Source organism: Parambassis ranga, chromosome 19 (genome assembly GCF_900634625.1).
Source record: "Parambassis ranga chromosome 19, fParRan2.1, whole genome shotgun sequence".
In the NCBI taxonomy this organism is placed as follows: domain Eukaryota; kingdom Metazoa; phylum Chordata; class Actinopteri; family Ambassidae; genus Parambassis; species Parambassis ranga.
The window spans coordinates 2,554,962-2,582,959 of record NC_041039.1 but is presented as its reverse complement, the minus strand read 5'-3'; the positions used below and the strand labels follow the sequence as shown (position 1 = coordinate 2,582,959).

The following is a 27,998-nucleotide window of genomic DNA, read 5'->3' as shown; positions in this document are numbered from 1 at the left end:
GATGTTGAATGGATGCCCCCTCCAGAGGTTGTTTGAGTCCTCGCAATCATAGATCCATAATCAAGGGAAAAAGCTTTCATCATGGCAATCCCCTACCTCCAGACTGCGCTCCTTGACCCCTCCTGTGGAGGGTGTAATTGCTGAGTGTGGGCTAGTGAGACTGAGATAAGCTTGTCTGTGTCGATAAAAATCACCCGAACCATGTAGTGTTCCTTTCTCTAAGGAGGGGGGAGGGTCTACGTTTGACTCTTTTACTTGATTTCTTTTTTTTTATTTGCTACTCTTTATGTAATCTGTGGGAAAGATTTTCTGCTCGCCTGTTTATAGAGCGTATATGGGTGTGGATAGAGAGTGAGAGGTGAGGAAAAAGAGAGACATTAAGGAAGAAAGAGAAGAGAAAGAAAGAAAAGAGATGGTCCTCCACATCACCCCTTACTCCAGTGCCTGCCTGCACTTTCTGGATGGCTTGTCGTGGAGCCTGGTGTTTCCCTGCTACTGGTTCCTGGACCGGCTCCTGGCTTCCTGTGTGGCCACCTCACTGGAGAAACGCCAGCGCTCACAGGACCCCTGCTCCATCCTTACGCTGTGCGTCCTGATTTCAGCGCCCCTTTACCTGCTCCTTCTCCTCGCCTCTCTGCCCTTTGCCCTGCTGGGCTTCATCATCTGGGCTCCCCTGCAAGCCGTACGCCAGCCCTATCTGTACACCTACCACAGGTCAGTGTTGCAACGAGGGAACATAGAATTTTATCCAAACTGTGGATGAAAATGAGTTTTTCTATCAAACAGAGGTGAAAATGGATCAACCAGTTACAAAGTCATGCTTCATTTTTTATCTATATAGCCAGTTGTTTACAGGGTTCAGAGATTTCAATGAGCAGAAAATGGAGTCATTATCTTTGGTAAATAGTTTGCTCACGGCTCTGGCCACCAGCTGCCAAGCTCAATCAGTTCTCAGTGGGTGTTTCATTATCCAAACACCCACCCGACTGGCAACCCACCATAAAAACTGAGTTCAGCTCTGCTTGCTGTAGTGGAAGCATCTCTTCCAAGGACTGCAATGTTCCCAGGAGCACTGAATATAAGGTGTACCGGGCAATGTTGATGTGGTACTGCTACAGTACAAGCACTGAGGATATAGATCTGTGTGGAAAAAAAACTACAGACTATGAAACACACAGTAGAAGAATGTTTTCTTTCCCTCATTGAACTCTTTTTGGCTTTACAGGGCCCTAACCCTAACCCTAACACTTCATTATCTTTGTATGATTTTTGTTCTGCTTAGAAATATGCTACCTCCTCCAAAGGGTATGGTTTGCAGACATGATTGGCTGTAATCTGTCACTATGGTGACAACACCAAGAAATGACCTGATTAGTTGAGTTTAGCCTGTGATAGATATTTAGATAGAGAACATGCTGCTTCATCCCATGATGTAAAATAGTAATGTAATTCTCAATGTACTGCTGTGTGTTCAGTTTCAAATTCATTTCTTCTACAACAACCCTACAGCCTGTACTGTTTTTACCATTCCCGTCCGTAATCTCTTATCAATGTTTTGTTATGTGTTGTCCCATGATCTGCTGATTTGACCAATAGTATTTAGAGAATTCATGTCACCAGCTATGAGCTGATACAGTGTACTAGAAGCCTGGTATGTCCCACCTCTTCTTGACTTTGATTGGTTGGTAAGATGTGACATTGCAACCTGATCTCACAGAAATACATGACATACACACGGATTGTTAACACTGAATTACGTGGCACCAACACGAAAAGTAGTGAAATTACATGCAGGCACCACAGAAAACTGTCTCCATAGAAAGTCAATGCGGGGCATTTTCTGAGGGACACCATGGATTTTTATTATGTGTGGACACCACAGACATGAGCTCCAATAGAAATGAATGAGGGACGGTTAGTATTATTATTACACGAGCTGCTGCTTGAAGGCCACTTCCACAGCCGGACTATATGGAAAAATAAAAATATAACATATGAAAAATCCCGTAGAGAAATGCGTGAATTGTCAGAGCGACATGAGTGTAATCAACTCGGCACGTTTGATGCACTGTGTAGTCTTTCCATTTAGATCGTCATTTAAAATCAGAGAAGGTGCACTTTTTAGCTAACTGCATATGGGATATGGGTAATAATAATACTAACCGTCCCTCATTCATTTCTATTGGAGCTTGTGTCCGTGGTGTCCACATGTAATAAAAATCCGTGGTGTCCCTAAGAAAATGCCCCGCATTGACTTTCTATGGAGACAGTTTTCCGTGGTGCCCGCACGTAATTTCACTACTTTTCGTGTCGGTGCCACGTAATTCAGTGTTAACAATCTGTGTGTATGTCACGTATTTCTGTGAGATCAGTTTGGACATTGATAAGCACAGAAGAATTTTCAATGAATGTTGCAAAAATGTTGCATGTGGAAAACACTATTGTACAGATTTATTAGTACACTACTTACTTTATGGTGCTACTCCTTAACTCATACAGGCTAAAAGCAAGAAGCTGTTAGCTTAGGATGAATACTGCAGGGCTGCAACTCTTTCTTTAAAAGGAATTTTGATGACTGAGGAGATGTTTTTTTTCTTCTTGCCTTGCTCAGATCACACAAGCACCAGGCTGAGCAGGGTCAGGCAGGAGGTGCAGGGATCGGAGAATGGAGGCCACAGGGCAGAAGCTTCTGTTTCTGCAGTGCCAATGTCTGCTTGCTGCCCGACTCCCTTGCCAGGTTCAACAACCTGTCAGACACACACAGGAGAGCTCGCGAGTTGGGGAAGAGGATCTGTAATGGTGCCAGTCGACCTCAGATAAAAATCTACATTGATTCACCCACCAACACTTCCATCAGGTGTGTTAGATGTTCCTACTTAGTTTAGTCCAGTTCTTATTTGTAAATTTGATTTTTGATTTTTAAATGTGGTTCTTTCTGTTGTGTTGATCAGTGCGGCGTCCTTCAGCAGCCTTGCCACAGGTTTCCGTCGAACTTCCTCACTGGACCAGCGTCCAGAACAAACACAGACCAACAATGGCCCGGCAGAAACTGAATCCGAACCCCTCACAGAGTGCCCGATTCACCCCTCAGGTGCCACCGACTGTCCTGTTCACCACTCTGCAGGAGACCATGGCTCTACCGGATGCTCTCTTTACCATGAAGGAGCAGACACCACAGCAGACTGCCCCCTACACTCCAACAGCAACTCAGACTGTCCCATTCACAACTCAGGGGAGGCTCAGGACTGCCCCATGCATTCCGCAGTGGCTCAGAGTGGTGCTGGCCACCATGACTGCCCCATGCATGGGGAAGGGATGCAGTCAAAACCCTCCACAGACTGCCCGCTTCACACCTCAGGGGTTCAAATTAGCATCAGCGCTCCAGAGCCAGATCCGCAGGAGGACGAGGCCGAGATGGGGAACCATCGGCCTGGGGAGCAGGCAGCAGGAGACACAGGCAGCATGACTGCCTCTAGAGAGTCCCTCGCTCGTTATCATGGTGACTGTGGAGTAGGGATATCCTCCAACAACACTCTTTCTCACGTTCCACGCACGTCAATCTTCAAGCGCCCAGGGCGAAAACGTCGCCACGGAGATGAGACGTTCGACCATGAGATTTCTGCCTTTTTCCCTGCCAACTTGGATTTCTTGGCTCTACAGGAAGTATTTGATCATGGGTCGACGACTAGATTGCGGCGACAGTTGCATCGCTACTTCCCTTATGTCCTTAGCGATGTCGGGCGGTACGGCTGGAAAGGCTGCTGCTCTCGGTTCAAATTCCTGAACAGCGGGCTGATGCTGGCAAGTCGTTACCCAATCCTAGATGCGCGGTACGAGTGCTACCCAAACGGGAGAGGGGAGGACGCACTGGCAGCTAAGGGGGCGCTGTTTGCTAAGGTCAAACCTTTTCTTTACTTCCTCTTGTCTCCTGTTTTTACTTTAAATATTGAACTCATAGTTACATTTGAAGAGATGTGCATTCATCATTAGGAAGACTCCTCACAAGAAACTAGTCTGTAGAGAAAAATCATCACATAATCAGGAAAGTACACAAACAACCTTTTATTCACTTAGCAAATGCAAGATGTTTTTTCCTTCTACATAATACCTGCAAATTGAGCTTAATTAGAGCTAAACGTCACCAAGGGTGTCATTTTATCCTTTTTTTCTGCACTCCAATCACTGCACTGTCATTTTAGCCACAGGCTAATCTTGTCATGTTTGACAGTGCTCTAGCAGTAATTGAATGTGTCCATTAAGTCTACTCACTAAAATCAGTTATTTTACATTTATGAAAGAAGAAAAGAGTCAGAGCCTAAAGGACCTGCCAGTTCTTTGCCACCATATCCAGATCTACTGTGTAATTAATGCAAAAGTGTCATATGGCCTCCCAAATACTGCTTCTCACCTCTGATCTTCCTCCTGTAAAGCCAGCAGTATCTGTCCGCTCTGTTTCATAACTCATTGCAGCTCCATATGTTATTAATGGAGCATGTTTGCACACATTGCACATCTGTCATTGCATGGCCGGTATGCACCACAGTAATTTATCACAAAGGTTTGCAGTATTACAGGAAAGGAATTGAGTGAAAATACACTATTCAATTGCCCTACATTATAAGTAAATACAAAGAATTCTTGAATCCGATTTTTTGAGATTTTTTTTTTTTTTTTTTAATCTGAAATTGATTTTTTTTTTTTACAGTTTATCCAAATAAGTTACTGATGAGAATTTTGATCACATGTCTACACTTTTTGGATAATTCATTTTTTAAGCATTTTGACCAGTACACTAAACAAATCCTTTGAGCTAAAACAAACATACTATAAATTAAAAGATAACATATTACACTAGTAGTATGGAGTGGTATATAATTACTGTCTCTACAGCTAGCAGCATTGTTTAGCTTCACAAAAATCAGCTAGCTGGGACATAGGGATCCTGGTTTGTGTGGAAAAATATGACGTTGGTGTCTATATGTTTTCTGTCATGTAATATTTATGGTTGGGTCATCATGGTGCTTCGCTACCACTTGTCTCTTAAAGTAGGCGTGGCAGTGAATAATTCACAGACACAGGAACTGACTTTTTTTTCTAAAGCGCCTTTCGCTGAACATCAATATTAGCCTGTCAGCATGCTAATATTTGCAAAACACCACTATAATTAAAGTACATTTATGGACGATTTGATACCATTTTCAAAGTAATAAATAACTGTAGTGCTGTAGCACTGGTGCATCACAGTGAGAAGGTTCTTCGCCAGTGAGAAGGTTCTTCTCACTGTGAGGGCCTTTCTGTTTGTTTTGCACATTTTCCTCATGCCTGAATGTTTTGTCCAGGTACTCCAGCATAACAAAGACCTCCATGTTAGGGTAACTGGGTACTCTAAATTTACCGTAGGTGTGGATGTGACTGGTTGTTGGTCTCTCTGTGATACTTCCGATAGACTGGCGACCTGTCCAAGGTAGCATAAGCACCAGTCCCGCTGTAATCCTGTAGTACATTACACAGTGCACTCAGAAATAAATGGATGGATGGATGGATGGATATCATGTTCGATTACATAACAGGTGTGAGTCAGGAACCAGCTTAATTCTACCGTGGGTGTGTCTTCATTTATATATTTGTTGAGAGTATGCTCAGTCGTGCACACAAAGTTATAATTCATGTAGAAGCGCTCCACCTTCCAGCTCATCCTGTCTCCAGCGTGAAACTCTTAAGTACTAAGTTATGGAGTCCATTAGGCACTTTCCACAGGAAGACAAAGTTCATGCAGATATGACATGCAGTCTTAATGCATAGATCGCAGGAAGCAGGGTGGCTTTATGACATGACTATTTAATTTATTAATTTGGGTTGCATGCAGAGTGATGAGATTTCCACAGTGGGTACCGATGTCCTTTTTCTGTTCCAGCATGATTAATGTGTATTTTGATCTGCAGTGGGTTTTTTTTACTCTGTAGAAACACAGAGTTGTTGTTTGCAGAGAAATTGTAACCGCGCAACAAAGTGCAATGAATCACTGCTGAAACACACTTGTGTGTGTACGTTTTTTGTGCATGATGAGTGTTTTTTGAGTTCATTAATCAGCCTCATACTGTGACTGTCAGGATGTCAGTGTGGATCTGATCCAGTTCCTGCAGGGCCAAGACGTGATCCAATGACGGGTGTACCTGTATGTGTGTGTGTGTGTGTTATTTGTTTGTATGTGCACCAGCCCTTACATATACCAGATCTATTAAAGACACAGTCCATCACAGCTTGCATGCTGACAGTCTCATCCTGTTAGCCCTGCCACCTGCTGCCTGTCGCTGTTGCTTACAAGCTGCCTTCACATCCCTGTTTCACCACCTACGTGTACTCGAGGTCACTCCAGGTCTCACTGACAGGCTGGCTGTTAGCCAGCTGGCAGGTACATCTCTCAATGCAATCTGCTAACACACCAAGCTGAAAGAGAGCAAAATAGTTCTCCTGAAACTGGACTAAATTCTAAAATACAAATAGATCAATTAGCCTTAAAGCAACCTAAATGACTGTATGACCAAGCTAGTGACAAGGCCAACATTGAGAAAGTGGCAGATGGCACTGTTGATCCAAACTTACAGGTTCAGGATAAGACTGGGCATTGTAAGGGTGATGGTGTCTGAAGGTAGCGCACTTTCTTGTCAGCGTGAATAAATGTTTTTTACCACAATGACTTTGGCAGACAAACTATCCAGACCATGCTGGGGTACATTTTGGTTCAAAGCCATGTAAACAGTGTGACAGAGCATGCAAAAACATTAAAAGCGCCTGTCTCAGATGAAACTGGGGTCTTCTTGACAGTTTAGCATGGCCTTCTTATTGATTTTGTAGCAGTATTTTCTTGACTACCATGGTGACAAGTCCATGAATTTGCATGCAAACAATATCTGGAAGGTACATTTCTCCTTAAATGTTGGTTGTATCCATTGCCTTGAAGATTTAAGCACTGCTGTCATTGTCCTGGCACAGTTTTCTGGCTGATTGATACATACATGTAAAGAAAGTCGGCTGAAGAAGGTCCAGCTATTGTTTTCCACTTATTTAGGGTCAGGTTGTGGTGATAGCCAAAGCAAGGACGCCAAGATATATAATCTCTTCTACATGTCCTGGGTTTGCCCCTGGGGCCTTCTCTCATTTGGACATACATGGAACATCTCACAGGAGAGGTACCCAGGGTGTGTCTTAACCAGGTGCCACCCAAGCTAGCTCCTTTCAATGTAGAGAAGCAGTGGTTGTACTCCACTCTCCTTCTGGTTGATCGAGCTCCTTATACTACCTCTTTTTGGCGTCTTCATAATCTAATTTTTTCAGTCACTACCCACCTCCACCCACATAGGTGAGGGTAGGATCATAGATTAACCACTTTAAGAACCATGCTTTTGGCTAAACTCTTTCTTCACTACAATGGACCACATTACTGCAGATACCGCAGCAATCTGCCTTGGGATCACCCGCTCCATTTTCCCCCAAGACTGAAATATGGGAACTCCTCTACTTGTCCCCAATCTGAAGCAGGCATTGTATTCTATTCTATTCTATTCTTTTCTATTCACCTATCTGTCTGTAGAGTTCAGCTGGGCATTAAGAGCCACTTTGTGTGCCATCAGTAGAAAGGGGCCTTTTCGAATCACACTGTGAATTTCTTACTTCAGTGTACTCTGTCCAGACTGCATGTTGTTGTTGTTGTCCACTCTGACCTATCTGTCTCCTAGGCAGCTGCCGGCTTTCAATTGCCTGCTGTTCCTTCCTCGCCTCTCTCCATCCTTCACGCGTCATGGCAGCTTTCCAGGGCAGCATCTTGTTGAACTCTTTCCCTCCGTGAACCTTTGGTCATTCTCATTCATTACTACTTAGCTCCCCGGCTCTTTTCTTCTTTTTCACCAGCTGGGAGGCATCTCATTAGATGCAGTTCATTTGATGTACCTGATGTTCATGCTGCGTTTCTCTTCACTCCCACCAGACACTGTGATTCTTTCACATGTAACACTGTTACAGTAGTAATGCATAAATGTCCTGCCTCTGTGTACTGTTGTCAGCATTGTGGGTAGTAGAGGACTTCAGTATGAGTACTACACATGTAGTCTTACAATGATTTGGATCTACATCAAACAATGATGTGTTGGCATTGTCTGGTTAAAGAATATTAAGTTATCATTTTCTGTAGAAAATTGGTTTATATTTGTCTTGTGGCCTCTATTCATATTGCACAGATTATAGGTGATCTCATTTACATGTGCTCCAGGGATGAAAGAGCCTGTCTGATCACACTGTGCAGCTGTGCTCATAAGGTTACCTCTCTTGTTTAAAGTTACAACATATAATAATAATAATAATAATAATGTAAATTATTATTAAAACGTGTTTTATGACTATCCCTAACTGTGAGTAGAAAATGAGATGGAATGACAATCTCAATAGTCATCAAAAATAAAGCTATGATTGTGTGAGTGATGTAGGGTGGACCTAGAGAGAGAGTTTTGCTCTCTCTCCTTGATAAATATCCATTGCAAGTTGGAGCCTTCTACCTCCAAATGCGGACTTTTGGAATGTTGTGCCGTAAAATGGATGATCCATGTAAAACGTGACAGTTGGTGTGCATGACACAAATAACATAATTTTTTTATTTTTTTTTTACATTTTTTGTTTTTTTGTGTGTCTCAACCATGTTGTTAAGTACATTTACTGACATACAGACTTACTGACTGCCTTTTAAAATCTTGTATACACTTGTTTACACTTTTAATTATAAAGCTTGGCTATATTCTCTTCCAGATCCTTATTAGAATATTAGATAATAGATAATAATAGATAATTATCTCACAGAGTCAGTGCAGCCCTCGCTGAAATGAAACTCATCCCATTTTGCACCCTAATCCTAACCTTTGTCAGTAGAGCATAGTTATACATTTCATGATATCTGTCAAGGAGTATATTGTGAGAGGTAAGAGTGAGGTCATGGTGGTAGATGAGCTTTCCTGAAGCAACATTCACAATAGGCTAACCTTAGGCCCAATACCATGTATAGATGTGGAGGATAAGTGTCATGGAACATTAATTACAATTTTGCATGTGGTGTATGTTTAATAATGCAAAGTCAAAGCACATATTCTCATAACTCCTCCATGGATGCATTTTACCTGGAGAGCAGCATCAGGTCAGCAACATAGATCTGAATTGTGTGTTGAGAAGTAACACACTATAGAGAGAGAGACAGAGAGAGAGAGAGAAGGAGGAAGAGAGAGAATATTAATTAGGGCCCGAGCATGAAACGTGCGAGAGCCCTATTGAAACCCTAGGGATTATTAGGGCCTGAGCACGAAACGTGCGAGAGCCCTAGTGAAACCCATAGGGTTATTTTTTTTTTTTTTCCGACTCGATTATCGCATTTTTGGAGGCCTTGAATTATTATTGAATTATTTGGTCATTTTTGACAATTTGTGACCCTCCTACAAAAATATCACGCCTTGCATACTTTATCCAATTGAGCTGAAAATCACTGTGTGCACTCAGGACACCATAGGGAATAGACGCATTCCAAAACTTTTTCAAAAGTATTACGGTGTGGCAGGGGCGTGGCCTCAAAGTTGACCATTCGCCTTTACAAAGGAACTGGCTGTATTTTATGCCCTAATGCGTAGCCCAGCTGGCCAGTTTGACACAGCAGCAATAAAATTGCCACACATAAGTATCACCTCCAGGCACACAAAAAAGTCTCTTGGACCCCCCTCCAAACCCAACAGGAAGTCCGCCATTTTGACTTTTGCAGCCATTTATTGCCTATTTGTGACCCTGCTACAAAACTTTTCACTCCTCACATACTTCATCCAATCGAGCTGAAATTCACTGTGTCCACTCAGGACACCATAGGGAATGGACGCATTCCAAAACGCTTTCAAAAGTGTAATGGTGTGGCGGGGGCATAATCTAAAAGTTGACCATTCACCAATACAAAGGAACTCGCTCTATTTCCTGCAGTACTGCTTACAGTACTGCTATAGACCTGAGTCTGAACAGATATATATGCTAATAGGATGATACAGTCATAGCACCACCTACTGGCAACAGGAACTTTCTCTTGTAAACAAGTTTGTTGTACATCTATGGAAATGAGAGGAGAGGAGAGCATAGGATAGCAGAGTATAGGAGATGAGAGCATAGGAGAGAAGACAGCGATGGCCCCGTGGATCGCAAGGTGTGTGAGGGTCCACAATGCTGCTTGCAGCTTTAATTAAAAAATGTTTCCCTAAAGAGACAGTGCTGGCTCTGTAATTATAGCTTTTCTGTCTCAACATTTATCCCCTCTTATAATTATTTCAAACTACTAAGTGCATGGTTGAAGAGTCGCCACGTTGTGTGTGTATGTGTGTATTTGTGTGTGAGTGTGTGTAAATTCACAGTTTGAATGCATTACTACGGATTAGGCTTCAAAACAGGGACACACTCAAATCTAGATTGGATAGAATGTAAATCAATGGGAGAATTCAGCAAATCCACCCCTGCCCTTTAATGAACAATGAGAGCTCCATTTACTATCGAGGTCAACTTCATTTATTGACAAAAATGCTTTCCTTTTGGAGGGCTTTTGTTCTGTCTTTTAATCAAACACTGGCCAAAATGACAACAAGACAACAATCTTTGTCCCTTTGACCTTGACAGATTCAGATCAGTCTGTCAGAACACTGACAATTAACAATTGAAGATTGTAAAAAACACTGCCTGGTCTGATGAGTCTCCATGTTTGCTACTACATTCGGGGGGTCGGCTCAGAGTTTGGTGTAAACAACCTGAAAGCATGTATCCACCCTGCCTTGTACCAGCATTTTAGGCTGCTGCTGCTGTAATGGTGTGGGTGAGATCTTTCTTGGCACACTTTGGGCCCTGTAGTACCAACTGAACATAGTAATAAAGGCCAAGGCCTACCTGAGCATTGTTGCTGACCATGTCCATCCCTGTATGAGCACAGTGCACCATCTTCTGATGGGTACTTCCAGCAGGATAACACACAGTGTCACAAAGAAAACATCATCTTATTACAATGAGTTCACTGCACCTTAATGTCCTCCACAGTCAGCAGATCTCAGTCCAATAGAGCACCTTTGGGATGGGATGTAACAGGAGATTCAGGTCATGGATGTGCACAAATCTGCAGCGACTGAGTGATGCTGTCACATCAATAGAGAGGAAAATCTGTGAGGAATGTTGGCAATACCTGGGTGGATTAAGGCAACAGGGGTTTAAACTGAGATGGAGCGTAGTGGCCTAGAGTGGACAAGATCATAGAGAACTGAAATAAGCAATCATTTGTTATGTTTTGTTATCCTGTAGAAGGCCGACAAACAAATCTCATTCTGCTGCCGCCATGTTTTCAAGCAAATTGATCAATCTCAGGCGAGTGATGCGAGGTGAAATGTGATTTCACCTCAAGTCTGATGGTAAAGTTAAGATAATTAGTTCCAGCTGGCTCAAAGATAATCAGACCTGTTTCGGTTTGTCTTCCAGTGTGAAATCGACTCACAGTTCTGCTATGTTCTGTCTCATGTGCCCTGTAATGAGAGGACGTTTTAGCATCTCATATCCTGTCTTCTGACTCATGTGCTTTTTTTATTTCATTTTAAAAAGAAATCAAGATAATTTCATATCATGTTAGTTTTACTCCTATAGAGCAGAGAGACAAAAAACTAATTTCAGCATAATTTCCTTCCAGTCAAGTCTTTCCCTTCGTCAGTCTAATTAGCATCGTCTTGTGCACAGACCACACAACATACAAACACATTGACAGTCCATTCTTTCTTGTATGCACGGGTGCACACACACACACACACAGTCCCCTCAGGCCTCTTGTCAGTTTCAGGGTGCACATGCACCTATTGAAGCATACATAAGCCCTTAAAATATTAATACAGAGCGCTCTTGCAATATAGAGAAGAGCAGAGGAGGAGAGGGAGTGACAGAGAGGAACAAGGACAGAGGGGCGGAGGTGACACAAATAAATGATGAGATGATTAGATGGAAGTTTACTTCTCCTTGTGTTGATGAAGGTAACCGTAACACTGAAATACCTCATAGTTTGTGTAGTCAGTGTTTTTGTTTTGTTAGGCTGATAAGAGTTGACAAAAGACAAAACATTTATGGCATCTTTTTTTTGTCATAAATTTTACATAAAGCTTTAATTTTCTTTCCATGACTGCTGGTTACAAGTGAGTCAGTCATGGCATCCTAGTTAAGGAATGCAAAAAATGTATTTTATTTTATTTTTAACTGAATTTTTACATGTTGACATACACAGGTGTGATTTATTTTTAGCTTATTTTGCCCTATTTTCCCATAATAAGAAGAAAAATACAGAGTTGCCGTTAATGCATAACTTACACAACATTATTCGAAACGTTAATGTACCATCTTATAGTGCATTTAACAAAATTGGTGGAGTCTTTTCTGCACTCGCAGCTCAGCCACTGCCAAAAACTCCACCCCATTTTATTAGGGGTAATTGAATTAGTCCCTCAAATCTTCAGAGTGAAATCTATGGCCTTTTGCTGTGAGGTGTATTTACTGTACTTCAGTCCTTATGTTTGGTATTAGAGTCAAACTAATTAGGCTAACGCTTTATTGTGGCTTGCAGGATTTTTTTATTAGAGGCTCTGTGAAGTTACCAAGCCAAAATAGCTATTCCATTATTGGCAATTTGTTTTCATTTGTCTAAATGAAAGTCTTTTACTGAGTGGGGTGCTTTACACTGTTGCTATAACACACCAGAGAGAGAAAAATGTTGATTTGTTTCATCATTACATCAGACGGGAAGTGATCTGAATTTATGCACATCCGTTTTATAGAGGGAGAAAGAACAGTTAGATATGTACTTGACTTCGCTAGTCCTCATTTTAAAGGAAGTTTTCTTTATGTAATCATGGCAGATCAGTATGAATATTGTGACAGATTGTGATGCTATAATTACACAACATCTTACAGTTAATGGTCTGGTAGATGGAAATCATTTACTAATATTGATAAAGGATCTAATTTCCTTGTGTGTGACTCACCTGGTGCATTTTTTGCAACTTCCATCTCAATATTTTGATTATACTGTCATCAGTCTCATCATTCCATATTAAAGAAAACCATTTTTTTTTGTATAAAATGCTCATAAAGAAAAAATTGACTCAATCATGACCCCTTGCAAAATCTAACCAGTTAGTGAAAATGTGCTTAAAACAGCAGAGGAAAGTGAAAGTGAACAGCAAACAACAAAATAATAGCTTCTTATGCAAATCATGGATAGAAGCCCAGCAGAGTACTGAAGACCCTTTAGACCAATATCCTATAGCCAAAAATGTGGTGTGGTGTCAGAAGACAGTACGGTAAAAATCAGAGTGTTAAATCCCAGCACTATACACAACATGCAGAGGATGAACATGGAGCGTTAACATGTTCGCCCAATACACATTGGGTTAACATTACATCCTCCAGATATAATGCATAGTTACATATATACTAATGCAACATATGATTGTATTGCCCAACATCATCAAATCATGGAACCGCCACAAAGGTCTGCATTAGGAGGTAGGTTAAGGATGGTGGATGGTTAATGGCAACATGGCAGACCTTTACCCAGGAGTTGGGGCTCCTCAAGTTTTGTTTTCACTGTTAAGTTTGGTTTTTGCATGGGGTTAAGTTACGGTTATGCATTAGACTTCTGGTTAAAGTCAGGCATTAGAAAATAGGGTAAGGGCTTAGGTAAAGATCACATGCATTCATCACACATTTGACAAGGAAAAACCATCACCTTCCACCATATTTGGCTACCGTGGTGAGGGATCCTGCCCCTTGAACTCATAGAGATGCAGCTGGAGGAATCCCAGACATGCTCCATTTGCAAGAACTGAAACGCTGACCTCATCCTGGCGAGGAGCTTATTGCCAAGTAAAGTTTAGCCTGGCACACAGCATTGTTTTGTAACAGCTTTGACATTAGTCACATGTCTTGGTTTTGTATTCTTTTGGATAAAAATGCAAAGAGGAATGCACCTGAAACATAATTATCTGCTTTAGTCTGGACAAGAGAATCAACTAAAAGAGAAAAAGAAAATAGCAGCTTAGACTGTTGATGTTATTTCAATCAATAAATAATGTCCACGGGCAGAAATTATGTATTTTATATATATATATATAATCAGAGAGCAGTCACTGAATTCATTGATAGTTGCCATGGCATCAAAAACAGAATCATGCTGTAAAACTATGTCTTATATCAAGACTGTACATTATGCTTGCTTTTGACTGGAGCAAACCAGAATACCCATGCAGGCACACTGAGAACACACCATGCAAAAAAAAGGGCCAGATGTTCTCCTGGTAAATTGAGAAATAAATATATATATATAAAATTGAGTGGTAAAAGTATTATTTTCCTGGATTATTCCAAAAAAAAAAAACCTTGCCAGACAGTGAGCTTTTTAGAACAGCACATGTAAAAGCCTTCATTCACTGGATAAAGTGGCGCGTTGATTTGCATACTGTTGCCTTGCAACTGGCAGTCGTCACTTTTGTTTATGGCTGAGACCAGCGGTTTGATACTTTTCTATCACTAAACAAAAGCTCTCTGTCATTGATAGCAGTCTACCCTGTGTGATCCAATTTTCCAAGTCTGTCTCCACCCAGACGCCTTTCCACTTCAGACTAACTACCCCACAATCACCATCTTATTTTTTCTTTATTCCTCCTCCTCCTCCTCCTTGTCCTCACCATCATCAGTGTGCTTCCACCCACTGGCTCTTCAAAGCTGCCAGCCTCAACTTCACTCTTGTTTCTCTGTGTGCCTGAAGGACTTCTCAGTGCTGATGCTAAAGGTGTCTGATTAAACCTCAAGTGATGTTTGGTTATTAGAGCTTTGCTCACACAGCTGCTGCTGCTGCTAGAGAAATGGAGGAATTGAGGTCGGGAAGAAAGTGCTGAAAAATGTATAAAGTGTGTGTGTGTGTGTGTGTGGATGTGTTGAAAAAAAACATATTTTTTGTGCTGTGTTTAGTTCAAACTGATCAAATCAACCTATACCTCATCTCTCTCGTTTGAGCCGTGCTGTTGGACATTCAAACCCTCTTGGAAGTGTACAAGCCCACAGTGGTGTTTTTCTTTAGTGATTAATAGCTAACATTTTGTCTTCCTGATAAAAATGCTACATGCGTATACTTAAACCGTGGTAGACCATTCGTAATGCAACACAAAATGTCAAACCTGCTGGCAATTTAAACCCTCGACTGTATATACTGATGGATGACGTGATTCCGCCTCCACCCAATGTATAAAAGTGAGTCCAATATATCTCTAAGCTAATGGGTGCTGCCGCTGGAAAAAGCTGCAATCTTGGAACCAGAATCTGCTCGGTAAAGGGTCAAGATGTGAAGGCACAATGTTTATTTTTTACTTTTAAGCAAACAATAACTAATTTAACACAAAAAAGACAGCATTTGAACATGCTAACCTGCTAAATCTCATGTAAACGCTGCTAAAAGGAGATGGATGCTGAGCTTTACTAAAAGAAAAACCACTGTGGTGGTGGTACACATGATGTAAAACTGGACTTCATGTGTACATTGATATGTATATAATGTGTGTGAAAACAAAAGAAAAGACCAAAAAGGTATAGCTCTAAGGCCGAAAAATGTATGTTATATATATTTGCATATACATTTGCAATAGAATTGTCATTAGGTTTACATTCAGTTGGCTCCCTAACTGCTGTAATTAAATTAATGAAACTACAGCAGCAATGACTGAGTTTTCCCACAGGGATCGATGAAGGTTCACCTTGCCTTGAATGATGTAATTGGTGCTGATGTTACCTGGAGTGTGTCTCACACATAAATACATGTTAAATGGGCTTTTGATGCACTTCCTTTGAACATCATATCTCTGTTTTGTCTCTGGTCCCCCCCTTCAGGTTCACGTGGGCACCTCCCATCAGGAGCAAAGGGTTGTGGGATATCTCACGTGTACACACCTCCACGCTATTGAAGGTACGATTACATCTTTTGCCTTCTGTGTTGTTTGTCTCTTTGCCTTTCGCGTTTGTTGGCTGTGTGTCACTGAAAGCAAAGAAATCTTAGCTGTGTGTGATTGTTTTGTCTTAAGAACTACAATCATCCAGCTACACAGACATGTATGTGTGTGTGTGTGTGTGTGTGTGTCTGCTTCTATATCCAGATACCTAGTTAAATAGGCGCATCAAACCCATACATGCCTCCTCCTGCTGTTCCCATGGTGACAGCCTCAAGCTGTTTAAGGCATCACAGCCCCTATTTAAAGCCTCCGGTCAATGCCACCCTCATTTTTTACCAAAGACACATCTCCCCCCCTTTGCCTGCTATTCTGGGCTTCTCCTACGCGTCTCACAGACCTAAATATAGCATTGCCAGGGCTGTTTCTAAAGATACATCAAATATAAAGCCTTTGGAGGTGAGGGGACTGGGATGTAGGGGGTGAGGGGGTGAGGGGGTGGAGTGCAAAGACCTGGTTCTTTTCTGAGAGGAGGGAGTTATATATGAGAAGTCTTTCTACTGCAAGATTTACCATGCAGTGGGCTGACTACACAACAGAAGACTGTAACTGCATACATCACCAAATGTATTGATGATGTAACTCAAACCAGGACTGTCAGCATTCGAGCCAGTCAGAAACCATGGCTGACAGGGGAGGTCTACAGGCTGCTGAGGGCCAGGAACGCTGCCTTCAGAAGAGGCGACGAGACCAGCCTAAGGCTAGCCAGACCCGACCTGTCCTGTGGCATCAGGAAGGCGAAGAAGCAGTACTCCAGGAGGGTTGCCCACCACTTCAGCGACAGCAGGGACACCCAGGGCCTGTAGCGGGGGATACAGACCATCACAGACTACAAGCCCCCACCGCAGACCTGTGACAGCAACAGCTCTCTGCTGAACAAGCTGAATGACTTCTTTGGACGCTTTGAAGCACTCAACAGCACTCCTGCACAAAAGATCACATCCTCTCCCACTGTCCAGATATTTTCCCTGTCCCGAGTCAGCGTGAAGTGATCTCTCAGCCGGATCAACGCACGCAAAGCTCCTGGTCCTGACAACATACCTGGCCGGGTGCTCAGAGACTGTGCTGAGGAGCTCGCTGAGATGTTTACAGACATCTTCAACATCTCACTGAGCCAGGCTGTTGTCCCCACCTGCTTCAAAGCCACCACGATCATTGCTGTGCCAAGGAAGTCCACCCCAGCCTGCTTCAATGACTACCGTCCAGTAGCACTCACACCCATCATCATGAAGTGCTTTGAACGGTTAGTCATGAAACACATCAAGACAGCCCTCCCTCCCTCCCTGGACCCATTCCAGTTTGCATATCGGCCCAACTGGTCAACCGATGATGCAGTTTCCACAGCACTCCACACAGCTCTCACCCACCTGGAAAATAAAGACTCATATGTTGGAATGCTGTTCATAGACTTCAGCTCAGCATTCAACACCATCATCCCACAGCAGCTCATCCCCAAACTGGACCAGCTAGGGCTGAACACCTTGCTGTGCAACTGGCTGCTGGACTTCTTCACCGGGAGACCTCAGACAGTGCAAGTCAGCAGAAACACATCCAGCACCATCACAATGAACACCAGGGCTCCCCAAGAATGTGTGCTCTCCGGTGGAGATGAAACAAACTACAGAAATGAGGTGCAACTTCTGGCTGAGTGGTGCAGAGACCACAACCTCTCCCTGAACGTGGAGAAGACAAAGGAGATGGTTGTGGACTACAGGAGAGCACACAGTCAGCACACCCCTCTGACCATCGACGGTGCTGCTGTGGAGCAGGTGAGCAGCACCAAGTTCCTGGGTGTGCACATCACTGAGGACCTCTCCTGGACTAACAACACTACATCACTGACCAAGAAGGCACAGCCAGACAGGAACGCTGTGCACCAGCCACTTTACCCTGTGCATTCTCTTGCACCTTAGTCATGTCATACCAGTCTCATATAAGCTGCTATAAGTTAAACCATTCCCTGTACTGTTTACATTATGCCAACTGCACTGTCTTGCACTATTGGAACTACATCTTTTGCATTCTCACTGCATTGTGCCTTCATTTTGTGCCTTGTATTTTGTGTGTGCCTCATTGTAGGTACATTTTTACACTTATTGACACCACATATTTATCTTGAGTTTTTAGTTATATGTTGCGGAGTTGAGAGTAACGCAATTTAGATTCTCTGTATGTCCAGCACATATAGCAGATTTGACAATAAAGCTGACTTTGACTTTGGCTTAGATGAAGTATAATCACATTGACTATCTTAACATGCACACCATGTCCTGATTAAGGTCCTAATTCTGGTAAGGCAATATTCTGATTATGGTGTTTACATGCTCTGCAGCTATACAGGAATATTCTTATGTAAATGTTAACTAACATACACTATTGATAGTTATCTACAAGCTATATCTGTGGATGCTTTCATTCAGCAGAGGTCATAGTCATTTCCAAGAGTATAAAATTGAGGCAACTGGACTCAAGTATTGTTTTTTTGAAGACGCTATGTCAGCCATATGTGTGAAATTGAAAAAAACCCTCTCTAAACAGAGGAGGAGGGCTGAGGCATCAGCTCTCACCTGTTTACAACTCTGTCCTTTCATCCCTTCCTAGCAGGTTTCACCCCCATTCAAAATCTAATAATTGGCCCGGACACAGTTTCTGGTCGTTAAGTGACCATTAACTAACAACAGGGATCTTAGCCATGTGAGTTCCTGCAAGATCCACCCACAGAGGTCCTGAACACATAAAACTCAGATTCCCAACCAGAACAGCAGCAGAACTGGAGAAGCTACTCAGGGGAGTGACGAAACGTCTTGAAAAAACAATCCTTGAGTCCAGTTGCATGGACTTGGGATGGACTGCGTACATGGATTTGCACATCTTGTCTCCCTTATTTTGAGTATTGTAATTGAAAAACAGTGTTTACATGACAGTGTGTTATATAGAATATGTATTCAGGTTAAAATCTGATTATTTTAATGCATGTAGACATAGTGATAGTTTCAACATGCTTCTAATTCACTGATGCTAACCAGTACTGCTAGTATTTGTCAACTATTATAACCTTAATGCTGACAACCATGGTGTTGTCACATTCATCACATCAGCTAACATCATAGCAATGTAGCTAGTTACAGCAGCTATTGTTTGTCCATGTGTATGAATATTATTTATACACGTGGACATGCTAACTAATGCTGTGTCTGAAATCTACACCTGCTATTTAACCTGCTTTCAAATATAACAGCTTACAGTGTGCTGTGATATACTGGTGTACTCATGGCACTCAAAAAGTTGAGTATAACATGGTAGTTCCCTATTTGTTGAACATTGAAGGTTGACTTCCTGGTTGTAGAGACTACTTTTAAAGAACAATGGAAGTGTTTGTGGGGTTTCCACACATGAACTGCTTCCTTGAGGCCCTTACCATATTTCATTGGATTAAGGTCAGGACTTTGTGTTGGTCATTCCAAAGCATTGATTTTGTTCTTTCTAGAACCTCTTGTGTGCTTAAAGTCACATGACCCACTTTGTCTTGAGATTCACCTCAAAGACAGTTTTCATTTAGAATTCACTAATAAAATTTGGTTCCATTGTTCCATCAAAGATAGGAAGCCAGCCTGGCTTAATGCAGCAAAACAGGCCGAAACCATGATACTACCACCACCATGCTTCACAGATGGAAAAAGTTTGCTATAGTAGAATGTTTTCATTTCTTTGCTAGATCCCTTTGTTTAAATAGGCAGGACACTGCCTATTTAAACTGGCAACTGGCAACTGATTTTCACCCCATTGACTGAAAACACTGAATGTATGGACTTTACCATAACAAATAGGAATGAATAACCAAGTGTAATATTTCATTCTTATGTGTTTGATTGTTTCAAATTCTAACTTTCAGGGACCACTGTAGGTGAAAATATTATTCAGTTCTAAATAAACACATAAGTTCTCACACACCACACAAGTTTTCACACACAAACACACAAGCAAACACTCCCCCACATCCCCCACTTCCATCCATCTCTAACAGTAACACAAAAAGAGAAAAAAACAAACATTTCACATGTACTTGAGCTGAAGCCCAGAGTAATCAAAGCCAAAGCCACCTACTCACCACCAATATCTTAACACCTCTTTGTTTCTCACACTCTCCACTATTCAGCTGTTATTTCTCTCCCATGCTCTCACTCGCCGCCTCTATCTGTTCACCTCCTCTCTTTTCTCTATAACTAATGCCAGTTTAGCAGATTTGCTGGCAGCAGTGGACAGAGGCAAACGCTGCCAAAGCCAAACAGAACCAGAAGTGACTTAATATTATGTCACTAATATTGGTAACAAAGTAAATAAACTTAATAACTGTTAACTGTTTGAACATAACTGTAGTGTAAATGTAGCTGTAACAACAGGCAATTTCATTTACACTACAGTCATTTGCAAACCCCTCTTTTAATGCTATGTTGTTGTGTAAAAACACAACAATCATATGATCTGGGTCATACTGTTAGACAAACATACAACATGTAACGTTTTTCACCATGCCATTTTTTTATTTATGAAAAATGATGAAGAGTCTTTCTCCTGGTAACCCTTCAAACAAACTGTACTTGTTCAGTCTTCCTCTGATTGTGCTGTCACATTAACACTGAGCATGCTCAGTGAGGTCTGTAGGCTCTGACATGTAGCTCTTGGGTTTTTTTGTATTTCTCTGATCTTGGGGTGAATTAGCTGGGACGTCCACTCCTGTGAAGATTGACAGCTGTCTCTAACACCGTTGTTTATGTCTTTCTCTCTTGTCATTGTGTTAACACACACCTGAATGTTCCAGAGCAGCTGTCAAAACATCTGTTTTTATAGAGGGCTGTACACCTACTGATGATCAATTCATCAAGGACTGATGATCAGCAGCACCTGCTGCAGCTCAACTCATTACATATTATAGAAGCTTATTTTTCTTTGGCTTCATTTTTGCTAAATAAATAATGACAGTGAAAAACACTATATGTTGCTGTTTGTCTGGGGTTCTATTTGCCTAATACTAAGACCCACTATGATCAGATTATTTTTTTATTACATTTTAAAAAAAAAAAAAATTTGGAAAATTATTACACTGTTCTCACCTACACTACTGATACTGAATGTTATGCTGTAACTGTTTCTGTGACTTCAGGTTTATTTATATCTGTATCCTGTTTGTCTTCAGGTGATGCATCTGTGCGATGCGAGCAGCTGGACCTGTTGCTTCAGTGGGGGACAGAGTTTCGCCAGTCCTCATCCCAATCCCCTGAAGGAGAGAAGGTGCTGGAAGACCTTGTGGCCTTCGACGTCATCCTGGGAGACCTCAACTTTGACAACTGCTCTTCAGGTAATCTACCATCAAAGAGAAACAGTGCCAACAACTCTTCTACCCTGATAATGTACATATTAATTTTATGTTGAACCTATTAATATGTTTATCATGAGTAATAAAACATTTAAGGTGAGAATGAATTTACAAACACAAGACTCATTGTCTGTAATAGGATTATTGCTTTTACTAGAAGTAAGTTTTAAATTCAGTATTGCTACTACCACATAACAACCCATCTTCCTTCATAACAATTCTAAATATAAGTTATGTTTAGGGGGAGCTCTACCACACAATTATCAAGTCAGGAAGGAGGAAGAGAAACTGAACTATCTGCATCCAGATTCCTGCGTCTGTTAGTCTATAAATTGTTAAAAAGTTAAAATGGATGTAGTGCTGCCTGCATGACCGGAGGTGTCTCTATAGTCTGAGGGAGCCCCAGGAAAAAAAAACTCACAGGGACCACCTTCAGTGTCTATAACCATATTGTTATAAATTACCAGACACGGGCAAAGGTTTTCTTGCAATGTAATGCTAATGAGTGGAGTCAAGCGGGGCCCCATTAGGGAGGCCTTTTACTGCCACTGCAAACTTTGTACATTACCAGTGTTGTAATTTAAAGTTTGTTGGCCCCCTGGCTGGCCCTATACTATTTGTTTTTTAGAGAAAATCATGTTAACACTATGAATTGTATACATATATTGACAGCATGAGAAACATGAATGGAGTCATGTTGTGCACAGCAGTTTCCTTTTCCTCAGCAAAACTGAAGCCACTCAGGGGGAGTGTGAAACAAAAACAACAACAACAAAATCCATAAGTTGCTTTGATTTTAACCCTTGGACACCTAAGCATGAAATCAATTTCATTTTCCTTATATTAGAAAATATTCAGTGTTAACCCAAAATATGCGAAAATTTTGTAATTTAAAGCCTATAACTGTCACACTGGCACTTCAAAAAAATCTCCAAATAAGGACTTGTTTTCTATAAATCAGATTGTGTGTACATTGGCTAACACTGTGTGTGCATTTCTGTATTTTTCCAGAGGACAAGCTGGAGCAGCAGCATGCACTTTTTACTCAATACAAGGACCCATGTCGCCTGGGGCCAGGGGAGGACAAACCATGGGCTTTGGGTAATACAGACACACACACACAATTCACAGGATATGACATGAATACTGCAGTAAGACACACATTGACATGACATTGTGAAATGCAGGTGTTTCTTAACACGCTTGGTCCCTGCAGAGCAGAACAGAGAGTCTTCTCTGTCTGGCCAAAGCAGGATGCACCCACTGTGTGAAGTAAAATGCACCCAGTGCTGATATATGGGCATTAGTGACGTAAAGACTGGAGTGTTTTGGTCTGGATATGAAGCGTTATTTAGGCCAGCGATATTTTGGGGACAGTGTGGGCAGCACAGAGTGAAAGAGCTTGTTTAGAGACGGGCTTATTTGTTTGGACAGAGATATTTTTTACGAGCTGAGCCAGGGGGACAGATCTGTGTTTCCCATTTGGCTGCTATTCTTCAGGAGGGAGGGGTGAGGGAGGCAAGAAAGGAAGAATGAATCGACAAATCAATGAAAGAAAAGGAAGGGAGATTATCCCATTTCATAAAGCTTTATCCAAAGAAGATTGGACTAAAATGAAAACAATAGTGAGCCAGAAAAAAGGACAGGAGGAGAGTTGGGGCTGCCAACTGCTCTCAGTGTGTCGATAGATTTCATCAAACAGAAATCTGAGAGCAGCCAAAAAGCTCAAGTCATGTTAACCACCAGAGAGAGAGAGGACCTCTTCTATGTCTATGAATACGCCCACCATCTTTATTTCACCTGCCGAAAAACTTGTGTGCATCAGATTCCTACTTTTCATAAGAGCTCGCATCACTTCTGCATTGACTGGAGTAACTTCAAAGTGCTCCGCTCTTCATGTGGAGCATTTTAAACACATTATCCAGCCGTGGGCCCCGCATCCTCTTTGTCAAAAGGATCTCTGAGTACTCACCACTCGCTCTCTCACTCTCTCTCTCTCTCATGCTGGCTGCTATATTTCACTGCTTTCTCACAGCAGATTATTGTCTGAGGATTATAAAGGCGAACAAGGTGTTCTGATGGCGAGTCAGACTTTTAGAGCATAGGCAAGATGCCGGTCGCCATGGCGAGAGAGGGGGAGGATTGAGGTGGGCGCAAATACAGTAGGGTTTGCAGAACTGTGACATGGAGTGGGCCAATCACAATACAGCTGACCCAGATTTGAATTAGACACCTCACATCAAAATCACACACACAGAGAAAGCTGTCTCACTGTGATTCATTTTCAACAGGTACTCTGCTGGATCCCAGTGGCCTTTATGACGATGATGTCTGCTCACCTGAAGGTTTACAAAAGTGAGTCACACATATTTTTTAATGTTTAATTTTTTTTTTTTTAATGTCCTATTCTAATTAACCTTCAAGCAGATGCAAAGCTTCAAAGCACAAGGTCCTGGAATGCTCTACCCTGGCAAGCCATACCTCTCAAATTAGTGAAAATCCTCCCAGTGAAATGGATCTGCACACCCACCCGTTCACAACCAGTTCAACTTAGAACAAACCCTATGCCACCAATCATAATTGTAATTGGGAAAGACTTTACACCATGTCACCCTTTTGGACACACAAATTCATACAACAATGGTGCAACCACTGGGAGCAATGTAGGGTTAAATGTGTTGCCTTAGGATACATCATTAAAAAACGAAGGTGATACATATTGTACATAATATATTGTCTCTCTTATATTTTAATTAACAATACTCAAATATGTTTCGAAGGTGTCATTTGCTGTGACACCCCTGCCACTCTCAAAGGTGGCTGAAGATTCTCTAGGTTGAGTTGGACTAATCATGCTGGACAAAGTGAAAAACAGTCAGGGAAAACATTTGAGCCCGTGCTGATGTTGTAAGTTTGCCCACTAACAAAGAAAATGATCAGTCTATAATTTCAATGGTAGGTTTATTTAAACAGTGAGAGACACATGGATGTTCACTGGAAAATAAAACTTGCTGCAGCCACAAAACACAATTTTAATTCAAATACATTAGTGCCTGCTAATTCAAAATTAGGCAACTATTCAACATTATAGGATGAAAATCTAGGACCATAGCCTGTTCTGATGAGGCACAGTTTCAACATATTCTCTTCCATACTTGCTGATGCTAGTGTGTTAGAGGAGGACGTCTAAGGCAAGCTGCACTCTGCACTATCCAAACCAGCATGTTTTGGATGGACACTAAATAATGTATTGACCTTCTGATAGTGATGTTTCGTTGTTTTCCTCATTTCTGCACACCTCTGTCAGAGTGATGGAAAACGAGGAGGGGAGGAAAGAGTACCTGGTGTTTCCCCCCAGTAAGAACCAGTGTCCTCCTGGCAGTCAGAAAGGAAGGAAGATCCCACTGAAGGGCAATGGACGACGGATTGACTACATCCTCTACAGTGATGAGGGCCTGCAGCAGGACTGGAAACTGGTAGGGTTAAAGTGAAGGATCAACATTATGCAACCCAACCTCACAATCCAAGATGGCTGCTCCATGTATTATGAGCAGCAGTAATATATTCTTTTGCTTCTGTTGTGTCCTACAAACCTATCATACATCTATCAGTTGACGTGTTGCTGCAGAGCTTGTACGATCAACAGATACTAAGAAGACTAAGACTAAGAATGCATAATTGCTAACAATCTTATACAAAGTCACTACTGTACTTAACATTGTGTTCAAGATGACTTGAATCTTAGGTCACAAGGAGCAAACATTTAAATAGGAACATATAGGACTGGGAGTGACGTCAGACCCCATTCAAGACATGTGAACAGCCTGACTACTTCCTGTTCATGCCAGAAACTGGCTGCAATTCAGGGCGCCTGCTAGTTAGTCCTCCTATGAATAAGAGTGAATGGAGCTAAAACAGCTGAAATAATTATTGACACCTGCTTCTAAACAGCAAAAAGGGCCAATTTATTTATTTATTTTTATTTTTCTGACAAAAAGACAAATGTGCTTCAGGGCAAAGGTGATTTGACCATGCTAGCATTCTACTAATGGATCCTCATTGTTGAAATTTCCTAGTATAATATTAAAATACAACGTAACGTGTGTGTGTTTGTGTGTAACAACCAAATCTCATTATTTCCATACCCCATCTTTTTCTCCCGACTCTTTTTCTGCCCTACTCCGCCACCTAGTGCCAGAATGGAGAAACATCAATGCATTTCAATTGAATTGAATTCAATTTTATCTATATAGCGCAGGACCGGGCTCATAAGGGAGAACTGCTGACAGTCAGCCGGGTAGAGTAGGGGAAGAAGAGGTAGACAGGACAGAGAGGATGAAACATCACATATTACAGAAAGCAAATATGACAGGTTGTTGACAATAGCGATTGTGTTTATATTATAGTGGATGTATGTATCAGCAGTTAATAAATAACAAAGATGAAACACAAAGACTGGTGTAGGAAATAGGGAATTACAGGTCAGCATGCAGGTCTGGAGGTAGAGAGACCTGCAGAGAGAGAGAGAGAGAGAGAGGGAAGTGGAACTGCTCCCCTGACAGCATAGGCTTATAGCAGCATAGCTATGCTAAAGCTTAAGAAAATTATCAGCCCTATAATACCTGTGGCTAAAGCTATATTATCAGGTGACTGTATCTATGATCCCTTTTTGTGATTCCTGTCATTCTGGATCAGCTGCAGGCTATTAATAGAGTGATGTGGACATCAATAGTGAGTTGGAGTAGTCCAGCCTAAAAGTAACAAAAGCATGGACGAGCATTTTTCAGCATCACTCTCAGGATGCTCCTGATCTTAGCAATATTACGAAGGTGAAAAAAGGCGGTCTTCAAAGCAATTACTGATATATATCTATTAAAATACATGTATGTTTTCAGTCATTTTGTAGCAAGGAAGTTCCCTAAACACAGTGTCAGGGGTTGTTGATCAGGATTTGCCCTTGTAGTTTCTATCTGATGTTTAACACTGTAGTAGCAGCAGTTTGGGTTTGTCTCTTTACTGTTTCAACATGATGACCTAGCCATGCACAAAACCACTACACTTAAAGCTGCAGCAATGAGTGGGCCCTTGCAGAACCTGAAATCTGCAGGACTTGCCGCTGCCCCCCTGACTTTTCATGTACATTCAAGGGGTCAAATTAGCAGTTCTTTAGGTGGCTAAGAAAATATGGTTTTCCCACAAATCAGTTTCATTAACACAATCTTCAGCAGCAGCATGCAGCTCTAAAGGGCATGCTGTATAAGTTGTCCTAGCTGAAACCAGATAATGAAACAAAACCACCTCTGGAATGTCCCAAGCTCTTGTTAGTAAATACTTAAAAACAATTGCAAGATAACAATCTATTGTTTTGGTGGATTAAACGCGAAAAGCCATAGACTGATTCACTTCTTTTAGCTTGTTCATGATAATCTATGTTATTAGCCTCACTATGAATATGTCATTCTTTTTGAAATATTTCCCAAGTTCTGTTTAGTAGCCTAAGGTTAGGAAATTTGAAAGAATCTTTTAACATTTTTTTACCATAGTATTTTCTCTGAGACAACCCTTAATTACGTAATTGCACAGACTTTTTTTCACACAAACCGAAATCTACCAGGGTCAATTTAACCCCCCTAAAGTACTGTCCTCTTTGTTTAGCCACAGTACAAATCACTGCTATGCAATAATACTAGCATTGTTAAAGCAATTGATTTGCACTAACAAGTAAGGACTGGTATCTTGCAGTACACACACTTTAATGTGAGTGTAAGTGAAAACTAGTGAGATGTGTCTAAATAGACGAGACCAACTGCAGAGACACTACAACAACAGTTGTAACCCCATATTACATGATATATACCTACATTGTGTAAATACTCTACTCTCTCTACTCTACTGCCACAAGATAGATAAAAGTTCTGCACTTTAACTAAAACCTCTGTGAGTGTAGTACAAATATCACATAGGCTGCATTAGGCATGAGGCCAACACATGTAGTGAAGACATAATGACATGATCCTTCTCTTTTTTCTTCCTACAGGACATCGAGGAAGTCAGCTTCATTACCCAGCTGGCCGGCCTCACTGACCACTTGTCTGTGGCCATGCGATTGGCTGTTTCCACAGGTGAAGAGGAGCCTTAGGTTGACCACTTTTATGATTTGGTGTTGACAAAACAAAATAAGAAATTACTGCCATGGAGGAGCGACAGACGACCAGGAGGAGACATTAAGAGTTTACAAATCTGAAGCTGCTGGATGCAGGATTGATGGGACAGCAAATAGAGGAGTGCTCAGAGGATTAAAGGAGGTAGAAGAGAGATACGAAAGAGGAAGACTCTGCAGGGGAGAGATAAGCAGGGGAATTCAGTTTAGAAGGCCAGAAAGATATTCATCTTCCTGGGTAAATCACCCACACACACAAACACACACACACAAATACAACACCAACCACATGAGGTTGATTTGACTGTTGAATATCTCCTCCGACACTCCCTGCTGAACTGAATCCAGAGGCTTTTACTTACAGTCAATTGTCTCATGTAGCCAA

The 27,998-nt window shown here is 41.6% G+C and overlaps 1 protein-coding gene across 1 annotated transcript; it reads left to right on the top strand.

The window, feature by feature from the left end:
- On the top strand, window positions 1-27,998 carry smpd3 (sphingomyelin phosphodiesterase 3). Its single transcript, XM_028431324.1, has 9 exons — window positions 1-714; window positions 2,612-2,857; window positions 2,952-3,897; window positions 15,964-16,039; window positions 21,274-21,435; window positions 22,465-22,554; window positions 23,745-23,808; window positions 24,761-24,929; window positions 27,491-27,998. Exons 1-9 carry the CDS (start codon window positions 413-415, stop codon window positions 27,590-27,592), a joined length of 2,157 nt encoding a protein of 718 aa, XP_028287125.1. The 5' UTR covers window positions 1-412; the 3' UTR covers window positions 27,593-27,998.